We start from the raw sequence: 27,986 nt of genomic DNA on the forward strand, positions 1-27,986 counted from the left end.
TGCAACAATATCTATTTTAACGGTAAATAAAATATTTACTCTCCCGACGTTTCGGCTCGGTTGCACGAGTCATGGTCGCGGGCAGACTGAAGAGATGCGGCGTCGTCTGCCCGCGACCATGACTCGTGCAAACGACGGTAAATAAAATATTTACCGTTAAAATAGATATTGTTGCAATAAATCCCGTGAAGTAATAATTGAAGTGGTACATGCACTTCACTAGTTCCTCAAAATTTAAAATAAATACATCGTGGACTGACGATCTTGTGAAGGTCGCGGGAAGTGCCTGGATGCGGGCACAGCAGGACAGATCGTTGTGGAAATTATTGGGGGAGGCCTTTGTCCAGCAGTGGACATCATTCCGCTGAAACAAACGAAAATACAAAATAGTGTGGATTCAATTGTCTTTATGACCCGCAGTAAACAACAACTAACGGGCAGCACAGGATCCTTGTGAAAATCCTTAGGGAGGCCATTGCTGAAAACTATTCACTTTCCAAAATTGGAAATTCTTTCTTTCTTCTTTACGGATGAAAGTTTACTGTTTCGGTCTATCTACTCGTAATTAAATTGATTACAAACAAAATTGAGATTTTTCAAGTGAATATTTATTTTTCATAAATCACTGTGGAAACTGCTGATTTCTGTCCTATTTTTTGTGTGATTATTTGTCTGTATATCAAAATTGTTTGTTTCCCTAATATAAATAAATAAAATAAAATAAAATCACAAGCAATTTTCAGCCTGCAATCATCTGGACAAATACCTTCCATCTAGTCTCTACCACTATCTATTTGAGGTTGGTCGATCAAAATTATCGAAGAATTAGTACTTAGTCCAAAATCATCATTCCTAAAAAGCCACATCCAGTCATCGTGGCTCCTTCCCCAAAATCATCGTTTCTTGCATCAGCTTGGCCACATCCAATTTGGGAGACAAAGCTTGACGTCACTGCGGGCGACTGTCCCTGTCTGCCCACTGTCCCGCTGACGGCCGAGTGACGTCATTGTGGTGCACAATGACGGCTCGACGTCGAGATGACGGCTAGTTGGGATCTGATTGGCTGTTTAGTGCGGAGATTCGTAATTAAGACGAACGTTTATCTGGCTCTATGAAATCGGGACTTGTTTACTGCCTAATTTCATCAACATACGCATTAAGTACATTAAGTACTTACTTGCAGACATTTGAAAAAATGAAAGAATTTCTTGAGCTGCTTCTTCTCAACACTACACATTACCGTCCCGTAGCAAAAGTAGCATTAGAATTATATACTTATGTGATACTACGAGGTACAATAATGCTTTTTTACTACATATTATAAAATCAATTTGGTTTTTACGTGGTTTTTACTTTTTAGTACTTTTTTTACGAATGTCTTTATTCTTATTTTACGGGTTATATCTTTTTAGGCTGATTTTCTTTACTTACTCATAATAAGCATTTTTTTTTAGCTTTCTATAATTAATTATGTATTTGATTTTGCCTAAAATGATGATGTTTTTAATAAAGTCGATAAATAGGGGTATAAAGGAAACAGAAAATTGAATAATTTCATTTATTGAGCACGTATATTATACATATTATATTTTACACACTATCCACTATCTCTTAGATCGACGGTTATACATCGCTTCTATAATTTATTTATAAACTATAGCTATATTTATTTACAGTTTAAAAGTTATAATTTACTGAACACTATGACGTACACTTAACGAGTATTAAAAGTTACTAAAATACATTTAACATTACTGAGAATTAAAAGCAGTATGTATCTTGTATTCTAAAGACGGAAACTAAAAATTATAAAATGTTATTATTTTTTTAATGTCTAGACTGCATATTTACGAAAAAAAAAAATTGTTATACATACATATAAGTCAAAATCCATTCATTTCATATTATAGTAGTAAGTTACAATAAAATAATTTTGGAAAAGAAGAAATAATGTTTAAATGCTTAATTTTTAACATGTATTTTGTCATAATGAGATTTAAAACTCTACTCCTAATAATTATAATTAGTAGTTACGTATACATGTGTTTCATAATAATGTATTAAAGCTTACTAACTTACTAAACTGCCTACATTATTTACAGAAATGCCGAGTATTTAGATTACATAATAGTTTAGAAAACATCAAAGTTGATATTTTAATTTTCATAACAAATCTGTTGATTTTTTTGCTTTCTATTTCTAAGCACGATGTATGTACATAAATGACTTATATTATATTATACTTAGAACTTTAGAAATGGAATGTTTTATAACGCTACACTCAAATTACAATATTTAGAGAATTTTAAACACTTATATTTTTGAATAAAAATGTAGAGTTAATATAAACTCATGTTTGGAAATTATGTAAGCCTCAAATACATAAAAGACACGTGTTCTATCTTTGACCTATGAATTAATTAAATAATTTACAATACATTATAATTGCTTCTTCAAAAAATGTCATTTCAATAACTTATTCTAGAAAAGAAAGTTACCACTAATATAATATTTTGATTTTATATTTCTATCAGAATATTAAACAATATGAATTTATGCTTTTACGAATAAAACTGTATTTACAATCATCTATGAACTAACTTTCTACTCTACCCTCGGTTGTACTACAACCATAGATATTAGCTTTATGAGTCGTATACGTGGCAAAGGCCGGTTACAGCACCGTCCAGTATTTCGGGTACCCCTAATCAGAAAATCCTTCGTTGTTAGTGTTGTCTGAAGTAGGGGAAGTCCCGGGAGATGGGACTTGGAGTTGACGCCCGTACATCAGCTCTGAAGGAGGCATGAAAGACGAGAGGTACTCGGGCGGAGGCCTGATCACCGTCGGGAGGTACCCTGTGCCACTGTAAGGAGGAGTCAGAAACCTCCTCGAAGGAGAGAATTTAAAACTCTGGTTTGAGAGAGGAGAGAATGCAGATTTTGATTGGTAGTTCTGTAAATACGGGGGCGATTCCTGAGTGATGTTGTAAGGAGTGCTGTTACTTTCAGCGGTGCCGTTTAACATCATGTCCATGGCCGCTACCACGTCACCTTTGCATCTAGCGAGCATCGCTTCAATCTCCTGCCGGCTGCGTCTGGGAAAGACCTTGATGAGGACGTCGACTGGCGACTTTTGGTACGGGGTCTCCTCCTGCACCGGTTCAGGCAACGACTCGGGCTTGCGTCGGAACATTTTGTACTTGAAGTCTTGGTTTGAGTTCTCCCATTTCTCTTCGTCTTCCTTCTTTACGGCCAACTCTTCTGGTCTTTGTTCTTTCATGGATAGGTTTTCGGGAGTGAGGGATGTTTCGGAGTGGTCCTCGAGTTCTTCTTCGACGTTGAGCTCGTGGTCGGAGGGCGAGCGAGGGGGTGAGGTTGCGAGAGGGGAGGCGGGGGCGGGGGTTTTGGAGTCCGGGGGCTGTTCAGCAGGGGGGGAGGGGCTGGAGCAGACCTCAGTGATTCGCGCGCGCTTTTGAACTGTTGACAAAGAGAAAGAGGCGGTTAGTGATAGTGATTTGTTGAGGAAAGTATGAACTAAGTACATATTTAATTAAAAATACTGTAAGACAAATGTGGTGAATAGTGGTCATTGTCACAATGACTTGGAAACTATATTGCAATATTTAATGGGTAAAGGAATATTATTCAGTCAAAAGTTAACCGACAATCAGCCCTATACTCGTATCACTAAGTTCGTAGCATTCGTAGTCATTATACGTAGCAGAGATTTTATAGAAAAATTGATACTCTCTATTCCCCACTACACATAACTGACTTAAAAAGGATGAAATATTGCGCGATACATGATATTTATTTAGTCCATAACTACTATCATTTGTTTTTACTAAAAGTGTTTGTTTTATCGCCGCTTTTTGAAGCTTTTAACGTAAAGCTTTCACATTTTAACTCCACATTTTAATATTTGAAAACATTATTCCTCAAGCAGACCAAAGTACACTTACAAACAACGCCATTATACACAAAAAGAACAATTAAAAATGGTCGCAACACGGTACAGTCGCGCAGCGCAAATTAACGAGCGGCCGCAGTGACGTGTGCGAATTTAATGACTGGCTATTGTTTCGAGGGGGGAGGGGGGATTCGATTACTGTTCAATCGTTAATATGCAATACGGTGCACTAATTTTAATGGGCGGAACCCAACTTGTAGAAATGGAACGGAACACAACGAAATTTTGCTCGCACTCCTTGATTTTGCGAATTTTTTTCCTCCAATATGAACGTAAAATAAACCCATTAGAACTAAAGATATCATAATAAAATCAATTGAGTGAAATACGGAACAAATAATGCTCATAAAAACCGATCGGAACGATTATAGAAGACACTGAGTTTACGAACCAATTCAAAGAACACAACGATCAATGCCATTCTTTGTGTCGAAAAAGCCACAAAGGGAAGAAAAAATGTACCTCCTTACAATGTCAGGAGGCACAAAAGCTACGCCCTCGCCACAAAAAAATAAAAATCATTAAAATAATACGCCATTTTATTTATGCAATACAAACACACTTTTCATTTGTAAAAGAATACTGGCCATTTTGAATATGATTAAAAGCGAGAGAGATGGAAATAAAGTTTTATTCGTAACAGCAAGGGACGGTGAGTTTTGTAATGTAAGAGACATCTGCTTGGAAATGATGCTATGTATTGACTGTTGTTTGTAGTGGGCCTTTGTATGGTTAACCAGTCTGCTCTCATTGTAAGGGTAGTGATTTTTTATTAAAACTCCCTGGAGTGGTTTGGAATGAATTTAATTATTTATCATGACCTTTATTTGGGTACAGCGTAGACACAAAGCCAATAATGTGTAAATTTTGTTTAAAGTAACGTCAAAAGTATTTAACTTAGTATGTATTTCGTATTGGGAATTGTTTTGTTAGACTAATCTCTCAATAATACTTTACAAATCTTTGGTGGTATTCGTTAAAATGTCAACGTACTGATTGGTATTTACAGTTGGTATGGGCAGAATAACGGTTAAATTACGGTAATTTGCTTTAAAAACTTATTAGTTGTGCCATGACCATGAGCAAACATTTCGTGGTAACATTTTTTTTATGGAACAGGAGGCAAACGACCACACGCATCACCTGATGTGTATTGTAGAGTAATTCCTAAAACTACCATGGTTTTCACAAATATTGCGAAATGTTTTTTTCTATATGTTGGAAATACCCATCCTCCTTACATTATTTTGCTCCATATTTTGCACATTGTCATGGCATCATATTTTTTTAATTGTGACATTTTATTGCGTGCGTAAGAGGCTAAGAGCCTCTTTACATTATAAGTCTTAAAAAAATTCTGGAGACGGATTAGAATCAAAACTTAACTACCTAAATGACAATGATTTAATTTTGTTAGTTAGTATTCTAAGACAGTAGTGAGTTTGTGACCAGATGACGACCACGATCACTCTGTCATCAGTGTAGCGATGAAGAAGAAGAGTGAGTTTTGACAGCGACCACTTATTTTTATAGAAGTAAATCTTTCCTGTACCAAGAGATGCAATCACGTTGTAAATCAAACAACTGTCTTGAAAGTGCAAGTAATACTTGCCACAAATTAAGAAAATCTCCATAAACAACGTACAGCGATACACACTGGTCGGTACACCGCGGACACGCTTGTTGGCGGCCGTCCAGAGCATAGTGTTGCCCACAGTGGGGGATAAATCCCGGGACAATGGGTGTGCTGCGGTGACGGGACTCTTTGGACGAAGTGAAATATGGACAAGTGATACTACGCAGAGTAGAAAGATTTCAGTACTTGCTTCACCCCGTCATTACGAACGGAGCGATTTGTTTCTCTCATAACTGACTTTCCTAATGTTGGTCCTATAACACTCATAACCTGGGTGCTGAAGACAAGTGAATAATTCGCTGAGTAAGCGCGCCCAATTTTCGTTGCTAACTGGGACGAGAAGATTTGAAAATGTGCAGAAAGGTACACGAGTTGTAAGGGACAACGAAACTTTAAGATGTGGAATAAGGATCCGAGATGAAAATAAAACCATCGGCAATGGAACTGACCTTTGTAAACTGTGCAGATACATAGCTTGTGAACTGAAATCTGGGCTTAGCTATACAGACCACAATTAATAGGATTGATTGACTAAAGTTTTGGATTAATACTAGTTATGATTATTGCTCAATAAAACCATCTCTATCTCAATGCTAGACCAAAACTACTTTCGAGTTAATGGCTGTATTAACAAGATTGTTTCTCAACTAGATCTTTTGGTTTCACATTCTATCCCAATTGTCTCTAGCTCTTCGTATCACAATCATTACTAACATTACCAGACTAGTCTGTATCCACAATGCAGCGAGCAGCCTCATTGTGTCGCGTAGATTTATAACGGCTGCGCGTGACGCGCGCGCTGTTCGCGCCGCGTGTTAATGTACATTCATACGCTGCATTTTCGCCAGTAAATCTTGTTTTGCAGTCGGTAGTTGTGGTTTATTACACCGCAATCAAATTGAAACTAGGTTACCCGTGTACAGATTAAAATAAACCGTTCAAATACGGTTTTGGCAACACCAGTGTTGGTTTTGGGTTCTCATAATGTTTGCAAAACAAGGCACTGTCCATTTGCATTTGTACTTAATTCCTGATTATCAATAGAGGTTATACCTCTATGTACAGAATACCTACGTGTGATCAAGATAGCCAAGGGCATCTTGTGAAGTTTTAAAAGCTTATAAGTCTGAATTTCTGAAAATGGTAATTGAGTTTCTTGCAGTACTTTTTTTCAGCACTGCCCTATTCATTGTCCCGAAGCAGTGATAGGGTTAAAGTACCTAATAGTGGGACATGTAAAAGCGCTTTATGTCTTTTGGTAAAAAAAATTGGACGATGAGTTAGCAACTTGTTTTGAACCCCCATTTATACTCGTATATCAACGTACGAATAATTTTAAACTCTAGGTTTATTCAGAGCACTCTACCTTTAGTCCCGACTAAACCAAACTAAGTTCAGCGGCTGACGGACACACATCAGCCGCTTTTCAAACGTTTTTCCTCTCAAATGAGCTCGAAAAAGTAAAAAGTAAATGAAAACAAAATGGCCGCTAATTACCCGCTGAAATACGCCCCTCGATTCAGTTATTATAACTTAATTAAGAGTTTTTATTCGCCGGACTTTGAGTTTGGATTGCTTCGTTTTTGTTTACGGTTTGCCCAACTTTTATGACTTTTTGATATTTATGTAGAGGTCGGGAGAGACAAAAGCTAATTTAATGAGTTGGTGGATGAGGAGGAGCCGTGAGCTACAGTCTTGGTAGATTTTTTTGTTGTTAAGTGAACATTTTTGAGTTTTTTTTCGTCTAAAGCTGTCTGTACATATTAGTCATAGTATAAGCTAAAAAAGTATGTTGTTGTTTGTGTAATGTTTTGACATTTATCGAGAAAATATTTGTCTATACTTGAAAGAAAACCGAATCAGCAACAAACTCTTGTTTTTTGCCGGTACCCTAAGCATTATTATTATTATCTATACCACAGATAATTTATAATACTAGCCTATACGTAACATTGAAATTTATTTGAAAAGACGGGATATAAGAAACAGCTATAGGTAATAAGAGTTTTTGAAATTAAGTATCACTGCGGTAAAACCTAATAAAAGTCAGACAAAACTTGCCATTTAAAAAGGTTTTAAAAAACCAAACTGTTCAGCTCCAAAGCAAACAGAGACAGTTCCATATTTGTCCCACTTAAAAGGATCACAAGCGGGCGCGAGCGCGGCAAACATGGGAACTCTACGCCTTTTACAATATATCAACACCGTTTTTTAAACTTTAAAAATACCTGGTGGGCTTTGGGTTCTGTCGATAAAATTTTAGAAACAATATTATTTATTGTAGTTTAAGTTGAAACGGTACCACATAACTTAGCTCGTTCCACAAGCTGCGGATATTTCTGCGCATTTTGTGTAACGGTAAGCCAAACTCAACCATCAGCCAACATCATAAATAGGTGTATGTTAGTGTCATAAATAACAAGTATTACATTATTATTATTTTAACCTCTTGCTCTTGTCAAATAATAGTTCAGCTTCGCTGTTTATCTATTTATTTATTTTTATTCGCTGTTTTTATTATTTTTTATTCGAAAACACAACAGCGAACTAGTGACTGGTTGTCTTTCTAGTCTGTTGGCGATATCTTAGCGTTCCAAAACATACCTACTCAATTAAATTCAAGCCTGTAGTATCCTAACCAGTATCGGTAACAAATAACCAATATAGTTTTGCACCTTTGAGATAATCTTCTGTCTTAAACACTTTTTTCTAGAGTCCAACTCTAAAGCCACTACCTAAAAGTATATTATTAGAGAAACAAATTCATGTTTATACACTCTTTAAAATGCAAATAAAGAAATTGATTTGATGTGAACAAGCTCCAACCAAATGTCGGTCAAACCGCCGCACTGACTTTGCCCCCGCGGCTCTATTTGAGTTCTACTGTGTGCATAGGATGTTGGTTCGGTCTAAAGGTTCACCACTCCTGTCCTAGACCACACGGCTGGATATTTGGATAATGGGCTATTTGTCATTTTATCATTTGGAGAATTAAAAAATGATAAAATAGAAAAGACATGCGCATTTGTTAGGTTGTAGGACTAGCAACTACGAGTTGAGAATGTTACTAGGTATGCAAAATCACTTGAAACCTATGTTACAGTTAGGCTTTTACATTTACAAATACATTTGTTTTTATTTCATTCAAAAATACCCAGTAGTTATGATTTTATAGGCATTCAAAGTTCGCTTAAATATTGAGTGCCGCCGACGGTCACGTGACCCCGCGTGACGTACATTCACAGTGTCCGCTCACTAGAAAACGGATATAAACATACTTAAATACATTTTTTTTTGTAAATACAAACTTATTATACATATTAACACCCAGACCCATCACAGAAATTAAAATTGAACCAAACCCAAACTTGATGCGATTGTGTCGTTTTATTGCGAATTACCTTCCAGCTCCATCATTAGACCCTGATTACTATATAGAATTAAAGTACTCATCAATACAAAACGAACGAACCCAAACTCGATGGATTTAAGTCGTTTTATTATAGAGTTCCTATGGCCACTTTCCAGCTCCATCATCAGATCAGCTCCATGTCATCATAATATTGCATGGTGATCCAAATCACATGTGTTTGCCAAATTTCAGCTTAATCGGTTGCCTGGAAGTGAGTCTTAATTCAGCTTGCAAGATTCCACCCATACAATTATGAGCCAGTCACTGTAATATGACGTCACGCGCATAAAATGGCGGGCCGGCCGCCGCCCGCACTTTTAAAATTCAATATCTTGGAAACTAATTGACGTATCGAAATAATTCTTTCACGTGTATTTTTTATTTTTAACAGAGAATACAGAAAGCTAAAAAACAAAATTAGTGAACATTCTTCATTAACAAATTAACTTGTTCTTAGATATTGTGTAGTAAGATACAGGCACTCACATTTTGAATGCTTTGGAGATTATTCATAAATAAACCCTTCATGATAAAAACTCAAATAACAAAAACTAAATTACTTACAAAATTCTAAACTTATTTGCCCCAATAAGCTTTCAACCCCCAACTAAAACGCACGATTTGTCAATGGATTCATTTAATACCGAATTAGTATTTGCAATTCGGTCGTGCGTTTAAAAATTAATAATACACCCCCAAATATCAAAATACCCCAAACTCTGCCCTCGATACCAGAAGTCCATTCTCGAGTGATTAGCGATACGAGAATACGACCCTAACCCTAGCGACCAATTGTTTGCGACACCTATTATTTAGTACTGGGTGCTACCAACTGAATTTCGACTTTGAAATCCACTTTAATAAAGCTCAAACTTAATTGACTTCGAGCTAACCGAACGGAGTAACTTTGAATCGGCGGGTGGTAACAATAAAACCAATTGTTGGGCGCTTCTATTATTGTCTGCGTTTATTGAATTTTAAACTCTGTTATTAAGAGCTCAAAGTTCGCGATTCACTGGTTTGTTGGCAGGAACATGTTCGATTGAGGAATTAGTATTCTATCGCAACGCAATCATACGGTGGCCGGGCGATAGGGTTGCTGCTTTCATCAGTTTGTTTTATTTTTGATATAGTTTTACGTGTCATCATATTTTTCCGTTGCACTTTGTGAAAAACGTAGTGCGATGAAGGCAATGGTAATTTCAGCAGCATTTACTCCAATATTCTGATTAACTGTTGAACGCTCGCAAGTTGCGATTAGTTTGCATGAAATTCAAAAACTTAATCAATATCCGCTCATATTCTTTTTAAACTGTTTTCTTTTTCTGATACGCTCTAATGCAGCGGTTCCCAAACTTATTTTGTCTACTGCCCACTTTGAGAATAAATTCTTTTTAGCGCCTCCATTTGTAGTCGAGTGTCGAGTGCTCAGTCGGTGTCTACGAGTCCTTCTAGTAAATGACGCGTCCCAAGCCTCTACACAACGTCCTGATTTTTTTTCTGGGTCTCTTACCGCCCCCCTTTAAGCCTGCAGAGCTCACAAGGGGGCGTTATCGGCCACTTTGGGAAAGACTGCTCTAATGTAACACTAGTCACATTAAAATGTACAAGAAATCTTTGTATAAGGCTTTTGCTGGATAGTTTTAAATGTAGAGTCCCATAAAGTGTATAAGTAATTACTTTTTAGGAGTAGCAAAATCGATCCTGTCTCATGATATAAAAAGTATAGTTAGCGTGTGTCAGCCCTACGTGCAGGGGTTGCGAACTCCAATGATATTACGTGACTGTGTTTAATATCGCCCCTTTGTTCGCCACAGATAATAAATATCCAGTAAACAATATTGGATGCTTGCACTTTATTAATTTTGTTACGAGTGCACTGCGGAATTACATTTAATTAAATACTTCAAAGGATCAAGGGCTTAGCATTATTTAGTTGTATTGTATTGTAATAAGTAAGCGCTGTTCGAGATGCGACACGTATTTCATTAGTTTGACCAATGTAGAACTAGAATACTTAAGGTATAATCCATTGCCTCTAGCTAGACATTATAGCACACCCTGTGCCTCAAAGGCTAAAAAGCCGAAGCAATTTCGTAAAAAGTGTGTCCCTTCTCCTTCATGACGATCGGTCAAAAGAGAGATGCAGGTTATGGCGCGAGAGAGCTGATCTCCCCTGCCCTGGATGGCTTGAGCATGGAGTGCAGGTGCGGTTTTGTTCCCCAGTCGATGAAGCACCTGATGTCATGCCCTGAGTGCCCAAGCAACTGCACTCAGGAGGATTTGATGAGTGCTACTGACAACGCCACTCTTATGGCGGAGTTTTGGGCTGACACTGTGTAGGTTTGTTGTCGACACGAAAAGAAGAAGAAGATAGCATTGTCTTTGGTTTTGAAGCGATCACGAAGTCAAATCAGAGTTTTAGACTATATTGCATGCGTTTCCCCTTTTAAACCCCAGATAAAATCTAGTCTTTATTTTTCCTTGCCCTGGGTCTTAAACTGTGTATCTGTTTATCAAAATCCATCAATAAATTACAGTAGCTTTACGTGAAAGAATAACCAATGCATCCCTACATCCTGAGAAACTTTAGCAGGTTTGGTTGTGTCTCTAATGTTAACGGGACTATTCCCACCTCTCGTTCCCACCACTGCAACTCCTGTGTAGCCAGGATCTACAGCTTGACCGCCACAAAAACCCAACCAATGAAGGTCAAGTTTGTCCCGGGGGAAAGTTAAACTGTCATTGGACCCGCAACGAAATTAATCAGAAGAACATAGGAGGAGTTCGAAATTAAGGTTCGACTTCCCTCCATTGCAAAGCGGATGACAGGTGACAAACAAAGGTTTAAAACCTTTAAGAAAAGATTATGCACCACGGACAATAAATTAAATTAAGGGGGCCTATCTTATGAGCAATTAGCAACTACCTGCCAATAATATTTTTCACAAAATCGCTTAAAAGCACGGAAATTTTTCCTTGTCGCGACAAGATCGGTGTAATAAATTGCGGAAACAGATGTATGTTGTATTGAATTAAGCATTATATCACGTTCATGTTTCCAAAGATCACACTCCCACAAGATATGATGGGCAGACTGCTCATGACTGACATCATCAGTGGAACACTCGCAAAAAGGAGACGGAACTAATGTCTCTAATGTTAGGTAAATACAGGAAAGGATTTTGCATCAAATAAGAACTGTTTAGATTTTAAACTTTCGCGTTCCATTTCAACTAAAATAGTAAGACCCGTGTCTTACTATTTTAGTTGAACTGTTTAGAACTGTGAAACTTACAGCTTTCACAAATGCTAGAATAAGATAACGCCATGAATTTTAAAAGGAGAGCAAGCAACTATTTTTTTATCTTCTCCCACGTTTATAACAGCACAAACAATAGATCATACTTTAACAATGTTTATGTACCTCAATTGCAACGTTAGTAATTGCTAATTAATTCACACAATAGTGATTATAGCCCTCCGTTTCCCTCCTGATCGCGGCACACGCCTCTAAAACACCCTGTCCAGTCCTAATTACAATTCAAAGTTTCGTACCTCTACTGAATACTAATGTCAACTAAATGATTTTTGTCACCTTAAGAAACTTATATGATCATCATCATGTCCAATTGGATCTCCACTGCAGGAGTACGACCCTCTCTAATATATCAGAGAAGAGAGACTTCTCTGATTTATAAAAAGATATTTGACAAAAAAGGGAATTGATTGATAATATTTCTTGCTTTGGAAAGTGTGATAGAATAGAACGTTTGCTGATTTGGGGGTTTTTTTGGAAAGAAAGGGAAGCTCTTGGTCTACATTTCACCTGATGGAAAATGATAATCAGGCTGGAGGTGGAAACGAACTTCTGGAATCCTCAACCATGACTATCTTACCTTTGACTGCCAGAACTCAACGATGCTGTTAAAATTATTGTTATGGTGACAGACTTGGGTAAGATGGTGGTACTTAGCCAACAATCTAACCTCATGTTTTCTTCTTACCATTAGATCACAGAGGCAGTTTTCATAATGCTTATGTTGAGTTTCAGAAAGACGGAGATGATTTTTGGATGTAAAACAAATATTTTTTTGCAAATCTTTGAAAATCAGCCAAATAGGGGAAGGCAATTGCTAAGTCTTCATTTCATTTGAGAGTTGTAACACGATCGACAACCATTTAATCAAACCAGTCGAAAAAACAAACGTACTTTGTGAAAAATTTAATAAAAACACAGACTTAAGAAGCCAGACCCTGCGCATATCGAATTACTTATACAGTTATTACAGCTTTACAACATTCGAAATAGAGTCGATATTGCTACGCACGTGAATTAGAGGTAGAGATGAACGATCGAAATCGTTTTGAGACGATTAGCGCTTCTTACAAGGTGATAAGGTCGATGTTTGCGTGTGGGCAGGGGTGTCACACCGTGGGCAAACAATTTGCTGGATAAACGATGCGTGTATCAGTTTCAATGGTAAATAAAAAGGGAAAATATTGGATAGAGATTCGGTAGAAGTGGCTAGACTTGGATACCGGGTGCTGTGACTTTTAACATAGATACGAGTAACTATGTATTACTTTTTGCTTACCTTTCATTGCAAAATGAAACTAAATCATGACACATTGTGTTTATAGAGGAATCTAAAACAATTGATACTTTTGTAGGTTAAGTAGATTTATAACAAAGCTAGAGTCAGATCCTTAACTCTCTCTCTCTGCCATCTCTTTTGACAGACTGTCAACTGTTGATGTGAGAAAAGATGTTATTTTTCATTAATTGGTACAAGAACATTCTTTTTCCCTTGTTTGAACAGACACTTGTGTCCGTGAAAGTGTCCAGTATAATTTTCTGTAAATGGACAAGAAAAATGAAAAAAATCTCATTAAAACTCCCGACAAAAGTAATGTGTACAGTACCTTTTCTAGCGAAATCAATTCCTTGTATAACATATCAAACACACTCGACGGAACCCTCCGCGTCTGTCGATTACTCAACCATTAACCTTCCCCAACTGGAGGACTCTCCAGCTGACAAACTGACACTACACGATGCAATATGTACCCTACCATCCTGTGTTAAAGTTGAAATTTTAATAACGAACACGACCCCGATTCTCTGACTGGTGGTACTCAAAAAAAGATCTTAACACAAAGAGATTGGTCTTAGATTTGTGGAAATATATCCGGAGATATTTTCAAGGATGAACAGAATCACTTGCTCGTTTTAACAGTGATTCCAATTGAGTTTTTCTTGTAAAAGGTTTCAATAAGCGGTCAGTAGAATGAAGGTATCCTCCGCTCCGGCCCACAATGGACTTGAAGAGGGCTCATTATTATCAAGAGTCATTCAACACAGTTTTTAACGATAATCACTTTTACAAATATTTGAAAAACCCGAAATGCTCAATGAGGGCACTCGAATCAAATATAATAATAGTAGGCTCGAAGATAATGATTGACTGCATTGCTACTTGTTATATTTTTTCAATTTGTGTTAGTTATGCAGTTTATATTTTAATAGAACGTTAGTTGCTTCATGCTCAAATTTTTGAATGAAATTGAGCAATCCGTAATTTTGCAGGCCCTCAACGATCAGTATGCCTGTATTTGCTTTTTAAATAAGTGGCCTATACTGTCAGGTTTAGCTTCTAAAAGTTGTTTTCATACGTTCGTTTGAAATTATGCGTTTTGCTCCTGATAGGAACATGCGAAGCCACTTCAGCCACAAAAAATATCTAATTGCTCAACTGAACTTTCCCTATAAATCATTTGAAAACGTCCGGCTCTCCAGAATAGCCGAGTTTAAACTCCAGCATTTAATCGCAGACCAAAACATTCGCTGAAAGTTTTTAAAACATCGCATCAAAGCTGGGGGTGTATTCCAAAAACCGACTACATATCGACTCTACCCTTCTTTCTCACATATGAATATCCCAGCATGAGTAAAAGAGACAAATAGCCTAAAAACATCGTGCTCGTTTTCCAGAGTAGGTCCCCAGGATTAACCCTTCTCTCCACAAAACCTGAGCAAATTCGTTTTATTTATACAATGTGGTTCCATCCTACGCTGACCCCGAGTAAAAAGAGATGAAAGATACGCTCTATTATGAGCGCAAAAGGGATAGTTAGACTGTCCAAGTGGCACTTGAAATGTAAATGGTATCGGTTCGCGCGAGTGAGATGAATGTTATTTTTAATAGGTTGGAGGGAGAGGGCAGAGGTTGAGGTCTGCATGCGCTCGAGTGGATGGCGAATACCTTTAAAGACGACTCGAGTGTCGGTCGAGAGGCAAAAGATACCCAGAGGGACATTAACTTGTAAATGTAAGGAAAAGCACAAGATATTCACCTTGTTATAACCAGGTATGCAATCATTTGGAGAGCAAAGGAATCAAGATGTTTTTTTTCTGAATTCTTGGTATCCAATTGGATCCTTTAACTGACATAAAAATACTATAGAATACTATAGGTGGAATAGCACTAATGACAAAGGGCTAATCTAAGATAGGAGATTTTTATTGGGCAAATAAAAAACATATATTTGAAATTACCTTGCTCACGCTAGTGTGACTACATACTATTGTGGTAATTTAATGAAACAATTTAATAATCCTAGCTTTCAGTAATAATTATCCCGAAGCAGTGGTAGGGTTAATGTTATAAAATATAATATGTATATCAGGATGTGCAAAAGAGAGTTTTGAAAGGCAAGTTATGAAGATAAAACTCAGCAAGTGTTTTACCAAAATAAAAGGAAATCTAACGGATAAAATTTTTCGAGTTCAATGGGCTTTAATCATAAAAAAATAATAATCCATAATATCGTCAACAAATCCCATCGTTTAAGACACCCCATTAAATGACAATTCCCAACAAAAACCCAGCAAATAACCAGTAAACAGAAAACCAAAAGTGTTTTGACAAAAACCGGTAATCCAATACGGTAATAGCTCCAACTGCCCGTGACAAGTATCGCGTTACCATTCAGCAACTGTTCCGGGTAGGGTAGTTGTCACTGATGGTGATTTTTTATGGGTAATAAGCTCCTAAAGGCCCGTGCCATGGTGGATGTTTAATGGTGTCACTTGATACTTTAGATCTGAGACTAATGTGGTTTTATGTGGTCAAAACTGGGTTAGGCGATTATCCCACTGCACCGCGCTCCGCCGTGGTACGTGAGACGACAGATTTAATCATTATTATGCAAATACCTCAGTTTGTATAGAAAACACGCGCGGCACAACACACTGACAACCACCAACCACGCGGACCGCGGCGGAGCGCGGACCGCGGCGGAGCGCGGTGCAGTGTGATAATCGCCTTAGTATTGTTGAAATTAACATCGATTACGGTAACAAAAGTATATGACTCCGGATACACAAATTTTCATGGAACCAAAATCCAAAGCACAGTGCGAATGTAAATGGTACGCGAATCACTAGGTCAAGATGCTGTAAATTGTAGAGCATTTTTATTGGAGCAATCACCACGCATGATTAACGGAAACCTCAGACGTTTACCCCTTAGTTTAAATAGTTAATAGAATACCTAGGGACCGAGTTTCCTGCGTTGCTCCTTCTCAGCGCTAGCCCATATTATTGTCCCGAAGTATTGCTAGAGTTAGGACGTGCAAAAATGGTTTTTATAAATCTGGTTATAGAAAATAATTGAATTTTAATTCAAATACTACACAGTTTTGCCCTTGCATAAAAGGTTGAACTTTAAAGAGTACACACAAAATGAATATTTGCATACCTCCCAACGTGCGGCTATAGAATCGAATGGTGAAGGTCAATCGATCATCCAGCAGGGCGGGTGATGGAGCACCCTTCGCCGAACGCTGAACAGTAATTACTGTCGGCCAGATGTAATCAACTTCAGTGCGGATCATGTTGACGAATACAAATAGCGTAGAGGTAGATACTACGATACGATTAACGTCCGTTTCTTATTATTCAATCGATGCGTTTACACTTTAATATTGTTTTTTTCTGAATTTTTTGAAGACAGTTGACGGACGGATTTGAATTAGAACTGATTAAAGAAAAAACCAGCATTATTGGATGAATCCATAAATCTGTTACCGCAGTATTACTATAAAAATTTATATCAAAGTTAACTTACAAGAATATTTACAATCAGCATAAAGAACAAAAGGAAATCAATCCTTCTTCTCTTCGATGCCACTTACATTTTATTTTGTCACACAAGATTCTCTTGTCGTACAACGTTGGGAATTTTTAGGATATTTTTTGTATTTCAAAGTCCCAGGATCTACCATACCCAAAATGTTTCTGTCTGTCCATAATGTCAAAAGGATTTCATGAGTCTCACGATTCAGACATTTAAAAATATTATTGTAGGAGATAACCGACTATGATCGTAACAGATTTTCAAAAGCAGTGTTAAAATGCAACTCTACATTTGAATTTTCAAGTTACACTGCTATATTTTTCAGTTAAAAATATTGTAATTTGAATTCCGCTTCGCACCAAATGAAGAAGGTCGTAATATCATAATTTTTCCAGCATACATCTGTTGAATAGTGAGCACACGTTCACCCCGGGTGCCCAAAGTTTAATTTGCTCGAGGCGGGGGGCGGATATATTAACCGCTACACCCATCTCCGTGTCGCTCGTATTCAGTGAAATAATGGTGTTAGAGATATTTTTCAGATAGGACTATGTTTTTCTTTTTGCATAATGTAATCAGCTACTGTCTAGAGCTATCATCGTCACGTTCCTATTTCACTGCTCAGTAATCTCTACATTGGTCTCAAAAACTGACGACAGAGAGTCAAGGTGTATAATGTGGGACAGTTATACGAATCAAAGATAACCCACATTGAGTGAACCGTAATCTCTACTAAAGTTCCAATAATAAGTCTATCTTTAGACATACTGCTCAGCTATGAAATTACAATAATTTATGTAACGGACAAAAACAAAACAAAACGCGCTCTAGTTAGGTACACTGATTTTAGTAACTCCTAAATACAGTCACCAGCCTTTCAGGCCATACTTATGATGTAAAAAAACTATAATTGCACTACAATCATCACTAGGTGTGTTAGATGTACCAATGTCTGCAAAATGAAAAACATATTTTTCCCAGACAGATTACAGATAAAGATATTCCCTAACCTCGTGTTAAAGTTGGCAGCGAGCAATACACCAGTAAAAGCAAGTTATTTCATAATAAGTATCTAGAAAGACGATGGTTATAGCGTGTGGGGGCGACAATAAGTGTATCAAGCCGCATTCCAGCGCGTGCCGCAATACGAGGATACTCGTATACCGCCACACAATATCAAAGAACGCACTATGAAGGAAGAAATGTGGAGTCATTTTCCTACTTGGCCACAATATCTTGCAAATAATAAAGAAAGGAATGTAAAGTCATTTCATATCACTCAGCAACATAATATCTTTCAAGGAACGGTCTTTACAGAGTAGGTTTAAGAAACATAAGTCGTTTTATTACTTGGCCACATAATTATATCTTGGCAACGCACGATAAAGTAAAGTTATTACTTGATCATATGTGATACTATGGTATCTAGCAAAGAATGCTTTATAAAGGAAAAAATGTAGAGTTTTTACATCACTCTACTGCATTATTTGGAACGCTCAATGAGGGAAGAAATGTAAACTCACATAGGGTTTTTCGATGGAAGATTATTGTATCACCATTCACCACGGAAAATTAATTTAGAATCCTTTTTTAGAATCAATCATTCTTTGCCATCATGCGTCCGATAGGAGCATAAGAAACTCTTTTGTAGATATAATAGGTGCTATTTCGCAACAAAAATATGAAGTCTTACGTGCTATCCCTTTACGTTTCTATAAAACCACACCCGTTTTTCTCCTTTCTTAGCAAGAATGCGGCGCCGACTGTGCGAGGGCAAGCAATAACCGCCCCACGCATTCCGGCCGCTTGATACTGCGGGATATTGCTGGCCGACTGTTCACACCAGTGTGAGGTCTTAGGGATCCGTGCCCAAAGGGTGCCAATGGTACTTCATTAATATGCCTACGATGTTTGGCTGTCTCTCTGCCCACCAACAGTGGAGCGTGACATCAAAACGTGATAAATAATAGGTACGTTAATCCAATTCTTTTTTTGTTTCCACCTTTAGGTATTTTTAAAATCTTTAGAAATATGCATTCTTGGAAAATGACATTATAACAAATATTTGGGGATGACTCCGTACAAGAAACGTGTTTCATTCACAATTTTGTTTCTATTTCTAGCTATTGCTATTAGATAGAATAGACGATACGGAACCCTTGGTATGTGGAACCGTCTCGCACTTGGCCGGTTTTTCTTTTCACAGTATCAAACGTATAGGCCCACACCTTTGTGTGAAAATTGACTTTCTTGCTTTGTTGTGTCCGATTCTTTACGTTTTAGCAAGAGTAAGTACTATTGATGATTTACTGATTAACAGACTACCCTTCTCTCATTTACAAAGAATATGTGCAGTAGAACAATGATTATAACATAAAAATCCTGTCAATTGTCTTGTATGAAGCATACCTTAGCACATCATTGGGACTCTACATAATCTTTTAATGTTTCGAAAAGTTTTGTTTTTTCAATTATGTTATTTCATGTGATTAAATTGCCAGCCAACCATTTGAACGCGTTCAAAGCTCACAAAACCCATAAATTAAAGCCACATAAAAGCTAGTTTCATACATTTAATAATTTAGTTTCACTAAAAGCAAACTTTGCTTTGATGTTTAAATTTAAATTAAGCAGCTAGGCGAATTATAAACATTTGTATACAGCAAAATGCTGGAGTGGAGTGACTTGAAGTGTCGCAGCAATTAACTAAGTAGGGAAAGGCATTACCGTAGGGAGAGCCTGTCGCAACTTGTCGCTGAAAAGGTAATGAGTGTAAACTGTTTCAAAGAAGGAACCAGAAATGGCGCCCGGAATAATATTTATGTTTATACTTTGAAGTTTGGTACCAACAGTATAAAAATTGTTACGAAAAGAAAGGCAAATAAAAAGACTATAGTCAATTTGAAAATTATTGTGAGATGGAATTGCAAATTCTCCGCAAATACCTTGCCCATATACCTTTACTAAAGAAACTGAAAAGATGACTGAGTTTCTTCTGCCATTTCTTTTGAGCACCAGGCGATATGTGGTCTTGAAGTGGTGATAGGACGAGCTATGTTGGTACGTGTATAAGTGGCCTGAAAAAGGCCTAGATAATAAAGAATTTAACACTTCGATGGGTGCCTGGAATAAAGCCGCAATAGCCATAGCAGCAGTTTTCCGATTAAGTGATTTTAGTAAACTGCGGGTCCCTATACACCTTTTGAATTTTTTTCAGAATTGTATCTTTGAAACTGCCTGATTTACCAAAAGCACTATGGATATTGAATCGTTATTCCCATTCATCATTTAAAATTTGTTGACCGGAATAATCGTGCCATATACAATGTTAAAACTTTTATTTAAATCTTCTACAAGCAAACGGCTATTACTGTATCCTTCAGATCAGCGCCCGAGGCTGCAATACACTATTGCTGTTTGATTAATTGCACACTTTTTACCGGAATAAAACCACAATGGACTCTTACGGAACCGACTTTCAATGTATGAAGCGGCAATATGTATTTCTACCTTTTTTAAAGTATATTCTAAGCACTATAACCTTATGCACATTAAATGTTACAAAATAACGCATCGTTTGATATACAAACCGTTTTGATACGCCTCGTAGTTTAGAATTATTCAAAATTGACACTAAATCTCTTCTCCTGTAAAATTGTGTTTTGTCGATTGTGGCTTTATTCCCGGCACCCATCGACTTTACGTGTGGTCAAGCTGAATTTGTTTCTGTTTATTTTACCCGTGTGTATTATAGTTAATTTTTCTTTGCAAGCAACTGTATGAAAAAACTTTTTCCAGTTATATGTATTAGCTCGCCTCCAATTTGACTGCGCCTTGGCAATGTTTCGCTTAGCGCTTGCAGTAAAGTGTGAGACGCAGTTACACTTTTCCATACGTATTCATTTGTGGCACAGAGAAATGTGTGGACAGTCTGGAAGGACTTTGCACTAGTATACTCGCAAATGCACTCCCCATTCGGAGGTAGTTAGCCTCTTCCACAGTTAGTATTAATGTGGATAGGTAAGGGTGTAGGTGTAAACAATATTATCCCTTTAACTGGTAGTTCTATCTGTCTGCCTATTACTTGTGTACATAATATGGTATAAAGTGATTGTGTGTCCCGTTTTGAAAAAGGCCGTACCACTTATGTAGTGACTCAGTCAGCGTCCGCAAGAATAGCTCTCATGCGAAATGTCCCGTTTAAATAAACAACAAAAACCTATGAAAATCGAAAAAATCTGACGAATATGATACTGTCTGTTGCGTTTTCAGGCTAGTTTTCATAAATAAAAATTGCAGAGATAAATATAGAGCCAAAAAAGTAAAGCGAGAATTCACCGAATAAAAAAAAAATGGTGCTAAAAACTATATTTTTGTTAGCTGTAGGCCCACTCCACGCCACCCGGGCTGCCGCGGCAACAATATCGACGCGACGTCATTTTTTACACTTTCCACTTTTCTGTTTTACACTTTTTTACTTCCCCAGCCGGCGCAGGGTTGACGAATAAGGTTCCACATCCATGTTTAAATTTTAAAGACTTTTCCTTCGCCCGATTTACCTAAAAAGTACTGAACAATCAAATAGTTTAGTGTACTTTCATAAAATTCTGCTCGCCGCGCTTGGAACAACTATTATGATACAATTGAGATTTATTTTTGGGGACTAGTTTTAGGACAAAAAATGGCGTGAAAAAGGTAGAGGCAGTTCGAGGCTTCTTATTAAGATTTATATATACGAGTACCTTTTCTCAATTAAGACCTTATGCAATAAAGTATTGAGTATTAATTTATAGTTGTTTAGCAAGTAAAACTAAAGTGTTGATGGTAATGAAGAAATTAGAGAAAAACACGAAGCCTTAGAGTGAGTCAATAGTATTCCTTGGGTAGACACAACGACCCTTTAGGCATTCGTAAGGGCTAGACCTTATCTTCCTACAGGATCACCTTAAGGGAGCCTTTCGAACTAAGCGTCACAGACGCAGCGTCTTTAGCTTTGGTCTTGTGCCACTAACGCCGCGTCACTAACTCGCTTCGAAAGACTACCTTTTAGACCAAAGCTAAAGACGCTGCGTCTGTGACGCTTACTTCGAAAGGCTACCTTTAGAAACAGTTGCACATCATCACTGCCAACCCTAGTTGCTCAGCCGACGCAGCGCGAGTGGCAACACTTAGTACTTTGTGGGATTTAATTGGCGCGCTGTTCTTTCTTCTCCGTCGTTTGTTTTTTACAACAGTTTGAAAGTTGCCAGCGTTGCGATTGTTAGAACATTTTAATTTAAAGGGTGTTTTAATTGCAATAGTTTGGAGTGTGTTTATTGACTAATGATGCGATTGTTAGATTCTGTAAGGGCAATCGAATACGTAAATGGTAGAGTCCGGAACTAAAGTCGAACGTTTGTAGTGTACTTAAGGCGCAGGGGGTTAAGTATATTTGCTGTTTAAGGTTCTGTTAAATTTGTTTGCAAGTGGTAAATGAATATTATAACACTAAACGAATTTGTGGTGTTTGAAATAGTATTACGGCAACGACCAATACGTACTCGACTTATCCCACTTTAGAACACGGCCCAATCGCCAACTTAACCGCCCAAGAAACAAACAAAATCATGCGAACATTCAAATTTCATAAAGTTTAAAGAAGCCATCATTGCTTTTACCGTTGCTAAAACCTGGCTGCTTAATAAAAAAGACACCTATGCGTGTTAGAATAACACTAAACAATACAATTTAATTCTTGTCAACTGTTAAGTAAATATTCTTTGAACACGAATAGCTTGTCGTTTGCATGTGAGACGTGTTTCCCTGTCGGGCTCACAGCATCGGCCGGAGCCAAGGAGCCAATCTTGGGCGCCGCGGGCCCTTCCCGCCGCAAACGAGCGCATTTCCGCCCGCCCTACAGAGCTCAGAGTACAGACACTGTACCGGGCTGTGATTGTTGTGTTCAAACGGTGTGATTTGTCTAAAGTTCTTATTCATGTTTAGTTTGAAAAGTGATTTAAACATTGACAAATGATTTTATATAGATCTGTAGGTATTAGGTAATTGTTGTTCTGCTTTCTAATCTCCCTAGATTAATCATTGTTTGTGCATTTAGTGTTGGGTGTCGTTTAGTTACTCCAGGGAATTCAGAAATTCCACTGAATTGATTGTTAAGATTAAAGGGACTTCATGAATTAATATAGCTAATATTTGGTAAAAGAATGTGCTTTCACGAGTTCAGTGCTGATTTTATCATGTTCATAAATCACAAATGCATCAGTTGACGGGGATTTCTTAAAATATAGCGGTCCTCGGATCTCGAAACGGCAGAAGCCGAACACCGTTTGGGCAGGTAATTCCCATCTGAACAAAATAATGTTCCAGTTTCCACAGTAAAAAAATCCCAGTTGCCCCTGCGTGGTCGACGCTGTTAAGGGCAGCTGGGAATTATCACAATCACGTCGTAAGGAATGTATCGAGGTAGTCAACTCACCAGGCGAGTCGTCGGGCACGTCGGAGTAGTGGTGCGGCGCGGTCTGCCCGGCGTAGAGCAGGTTCAGCTCCCGCGCCTCGTTCTCCTCTTGCGCCTGTTGTCTCCGGAGCGCCACCTACAACACGAATTTGGAGTTAAAAAAGATACGCTACTATAGTGCACACCCAGCCAGGACAAGGCCTGTCTCTGTAAGAGTAGGCACACACCTCACCACACATGTCGGGCAGTTGATCAGTATGGGCATGTAGGTATGGGAGTGCGCACACTACGCCGATTCGATTTGGCCGATTCTTCATACAAATTAAAATCGGGCACAACTATCGGCCAACTAAAAATCAACGGTGTGCGCCTACTCTAAAACCTTTATACCAGGTGGCACAATTTTAAGGAAAGACACGCTCTGGGATGGGAGAGGACGGCGGACTAGCCGCTGCGTTTTTAAACCGCAACCGGTGCCTTTCGTCCACTAGGATTCCCTAACCCGATCCTCCAGGGGAGACCCGTGAACTCATCTGTTCATTCAGATTCCCCTTTAAATAAAAGTACATAAAGACAACAACCAAGTGACTGAAAACTAAGAAAACTGGCTGGATTGATGCAAAGCAGTTTTTGATACTCGGTAAGAAGCGACACATCTCATGAACTGAACTTTGTTTCAGGTGCAAAGGACGTGGAAGCGAGCCAGGCCATCGACAAGAGCACAAGAAAACATAAGATCTAAGCTGCTGTCAGAGAAATCCGTTAAATACGAGCTTAGCTTACAAGATGACAGCGGAATTTTCAGTGAAGTAAGTGTTTGTTGTTCTCCTTCAATGTAATTCATGGCAAGAATCACTCCAAGCGTCTTGAATTGGACAATTTTAATAACGTCAAATCTCACACCGACCTATTATTATACTGTGTGATCAACTGATCACCGTTGACATTCGTTAACACCATCTTGGATGGCCATTTTCTTTAAATTTTCTCTGCAATTCACTGTGTTGTTAATGTTGTATTACTTTGCCGATGCAGTCATAGCTCTCTTTGAATCAGCGTGTTTACCACACCACTCGTTACCAAGTCACTGTAAATTCGCTCACCTGCGCCGCTCGCTAACTTATATTTATTAGTCTTAAATTTATTTATTTAACTAACTATTTATTTATTTAACTAAAGATCTAACTAACAATGAAATCTCTGTCCGTCCCCCGGGACTACTCAACCTTCACTGCTTGGGTTTCATTGGAGGCCAAGCTGTAGATCCTGGCTATACAGGAGTTGCAGTGGTGAGAAAGTGTGGTGGGATATGTCTCATCTCACCTCTGCTACCATGACGCTCTGTCAGGCCTGGCCACAGAAGTTGCAGCAGTGGCCCGTTGGATGATGATGGAGGGATATCAGACTATTGACGTAGTCATCATCATCATCATCTCAGCCATAGGACGTCCACTGCTGAACATGGGGCTCCCCCAATGCTTTCCATGTTGCCCGGTTGGTAGCGGCCTGCGTCCAGCGCCTTCCTGCTACCTTTATGATGTCGTCGGTCCACCTTGTGGGTGGACATCCCACGCTGCGTTTTCCAGAACCTTGCTGCCTCATCGGCCGTCAGTTCTGCGTACTATGTGCCCTGCCCATTGCCACTTCAGCTTGCTAATCCGTCCATATAATATCCTCTCACCTGTGCTGCCATGACCCGCTGCCGTTCTGCGATGAGCGTGCACTTCGCACACACGCAGTCACGCCATCGGCAGTAGCGCTTGTGACCCTTCAGCGCGGAGACCACGCCGTGGTTGCGGCAGCGAGCGCATTTCGGGGTCCTCTGCGAAAAAAACTAGGACGGGTTAACAGGAGGAACTGGAGTCATTGAACTAACTAGGTTCTAGTAGGGGAGACTGGGGGTTGTTTGTGACATGGGTAGGGCTATACAAACGGCTACACAGAAAAGGCTACATTGACGTGCCACTTTTTAAGGAAGGCCTATGTTCAGCAGTGGACGTCCTGTGGCAGAAATGATGACGTGCCACACACTGCGCATACTGTGCATATAAAATGTACTGACTATTTGTCTCTATATGAAATAAATAAATCTTTCTCTATTGATCCTCATAACCTTTAACTACCGGCGTCACAATTTGCTACTTTTTTTTTAAAGAACACTATTTTTGCAAAGGCTAAGACTTGGCTTTTGGAAACCACGATTTTGCTAATGTCACGTGAATCTAAAGATAAGATGAAGATATTTTGCTTCAACTAGATGCAGACTCGCATCAAGCAAATGTAGTCATCTTGAATTCTGGCATAAACATCTGTGAAGATAATTTATCTTCAACGTAGATGCTTAAATAGTTGTAGATTGTGGAAGAAAAAGGGCTAAATATTCGTAAACCATTACAAAATAGTATTTAATTACTGTATTTTTTTTAATGCTGTAGAAATTAGTACATATTATTGGTGTAGATGAAGTTTAATTCTTGAAAATTTATTAATTCTTATTTCCTAGCACATAATTAGGCTTTTCATAAACGTACAGGTCACCTAGAAGCATCCTGCACGCTTGTGTACAAATTGTTATAAAGAATTGAAGGCTTTTGGGTGTTGGTATTTGGTTTCTTTTTGACAAACGAGACTTCTAGAAAAGCTATAAAGTTACCTTAGTTAAAATATAATTAAAATTAAATTTAAGCTATTATTGTGCTTATAACAAATGGATTAATGATTAACATTCACAAAATACGGGTCTCTCTTTTTTCAGCTATTTGCAGTCAGTCATACTCTAATCAAAATATCACGTTACAAAATTATCCCAAATGGCAAATGTATTCGTGGGTTAATGTAACATTATTAAAGTGTCACGTTACAAGTTGCCCCTCCTTTGTGTTAACACGGTTTGTTTAAATTAACAATGCGACAATGTAATTTTATTAAAGGTATCAATTATGGGTACGGAAGTGCCATTGGATACTAATGTTTTGATAATAAATTAACCACTGAATTGGTATTCTTTCTTTCTTTTGGTATTTTTATTATTTTCTTTATGATTCATAATTATAGTTTATTTTTCTTGACTGTAAGACTTTTTCAAAAAGGTTTATTTTTATTATTAATATACACCCTAAATAAAAAATAAATGTAGAGTAAATTGAGTAACTTGAAAAGCTTCTGTTTAGTAAAATTACTGGAAAAACGGCACCGTGCGTCGCTTCGCCGTCGGTAATTTAAAATTCAATGTTCATATTTTGCGAACTTTTATCATAAAGAATTTAATTAAGTACTTCAGTAAAAAACTGAAATAAAATTGGATAAGCACTAATTTAGCGATAAAAAATCATGTTTCTTTTTTTAAGTCGTGAAAGACTTGATTACATACTTCAATATTTATTTTAATTTTATACTTTTACGATGATGATTTTATTTTTTTTATAAATGAAAAAAAGCTAGTGATTTCCCAATTAAACAAGATGATGACAAAGATCTAAACACTTTCTCATGAAGGTCAGCTTAGGTTAGAAATTACCTGATATCTTTCCGAGGCTCTGAGGAAGAATGGAGGCAAAGCAGCCAGGACTGGGTGCTGCACCAGCTGAGACACATCCACTCCGTTCGGCAAAGACATTTCCATTATAAGACAACTAAACTACCCCTAAAAAGTCCAGTCGCAACTTCAAACACACGAACAACTCATTTGAAAAACACAAAAATTCCAATTTCAAAAAATATTTCCAACACTGAAACGTTTCAAAATGGAAAAGTTCCACCAAACGTCAAAGTCGCGTTTTGAAAATGGAACGCGCAACACTTTAGGCGACGTCTCGCCCCGGGTTGTAACCAACACTGTTGCTTCATTTTCGGCGGACGAACAAACTGACAGTTGCCGGGGCATTGCGCGAACGAGACGGCACGAGTGCGAAACGACACACTGTATTCAAGCGCTAGCTGCGTCCCGCTCTCTCTATAGTGTTAACTGTATATGTTGTATCATCCGGTTATATAAAATGTAGTCAGATGAGAGCGCTTGTGCAGCCAATGGGTAGCCCGCGCGACCACGCCTCTGGGCCGCCATTGGCCGCGCCGATGCTGAAACTTAATTTATAAAGGTGACTTTTTTGAGAACCAGTTTTTGTGTTACCGGACAAAGCTCTATTGAATGAGGCACAAAAAACACAATTATGTTTGTTATTCGCGTCGAGGATTCCGATTCTTTTTTAATATTTATTGTAGAGGTTTTTGTTTGATTGTTTAGAGTGCGGTTAAATCTTCGCTCGGGTCAATATGGATTTTATTTCGAGTGTATTATTTAGGTAGATGTGAATTTGATAAGTTTGAATGAGGGTATTATGCTTTAGTATCATTTAATTCGTCATGACGTGCGCACT

The 27,986-nt window shown here is 38.0% G+C and overlaps 1 protein-coding gene and 1 long non-coding RNA gene across 2 annotated transcripts in view; both read right to left on the minus strand.

Moving 5' to 3' along the window:
- The window catches only part of LOC135083440 (uncharacterized), a 262,840-nt gene that overhangs the window by 220,490 nt on the left and 14,364 nt on the right, over nt 1-27,986 (minus strand). The window lies entirely within an intron of this gene.
- Nucleotides 2,705-27,432, minus strand: LOC135083159 (doublesex- and mab-3-related transcription factor A2-like). Its single transcript, XM_063977893.1, has 4 exons — nt 27,128-27,432; nt 25,292-25,432; nt 23,632-23,746; nt 2,705-3,477 (listed from the first exon to the last, which is right to left on the minus strand). The coding sequence occupies exons 1-4, from the start codon at nt 27,230-27,232 to the stop codon at nt 2,705-2,707; spliced, it is 1,134 nt and encodes a 377-aa protein (XP_063833963.1). The 5' UTR covers nt 27,233-27,432.

This window comes from Ostrinia nubilalis, chromosome 23 (assembly GCF_963855985.1).
Source record: "Ostrinia nubilalis chromosome 23, ilOstNubi1.1, whole genome shotgun sequence".
Classification (NCBI taxonomy): domain Eukaryota; kingdom Metazoa; phylum Arthropoda; class Insecta; order Lepidoptera; family Crambidae; genus Ostrinia; species Ostrinia nubilalis.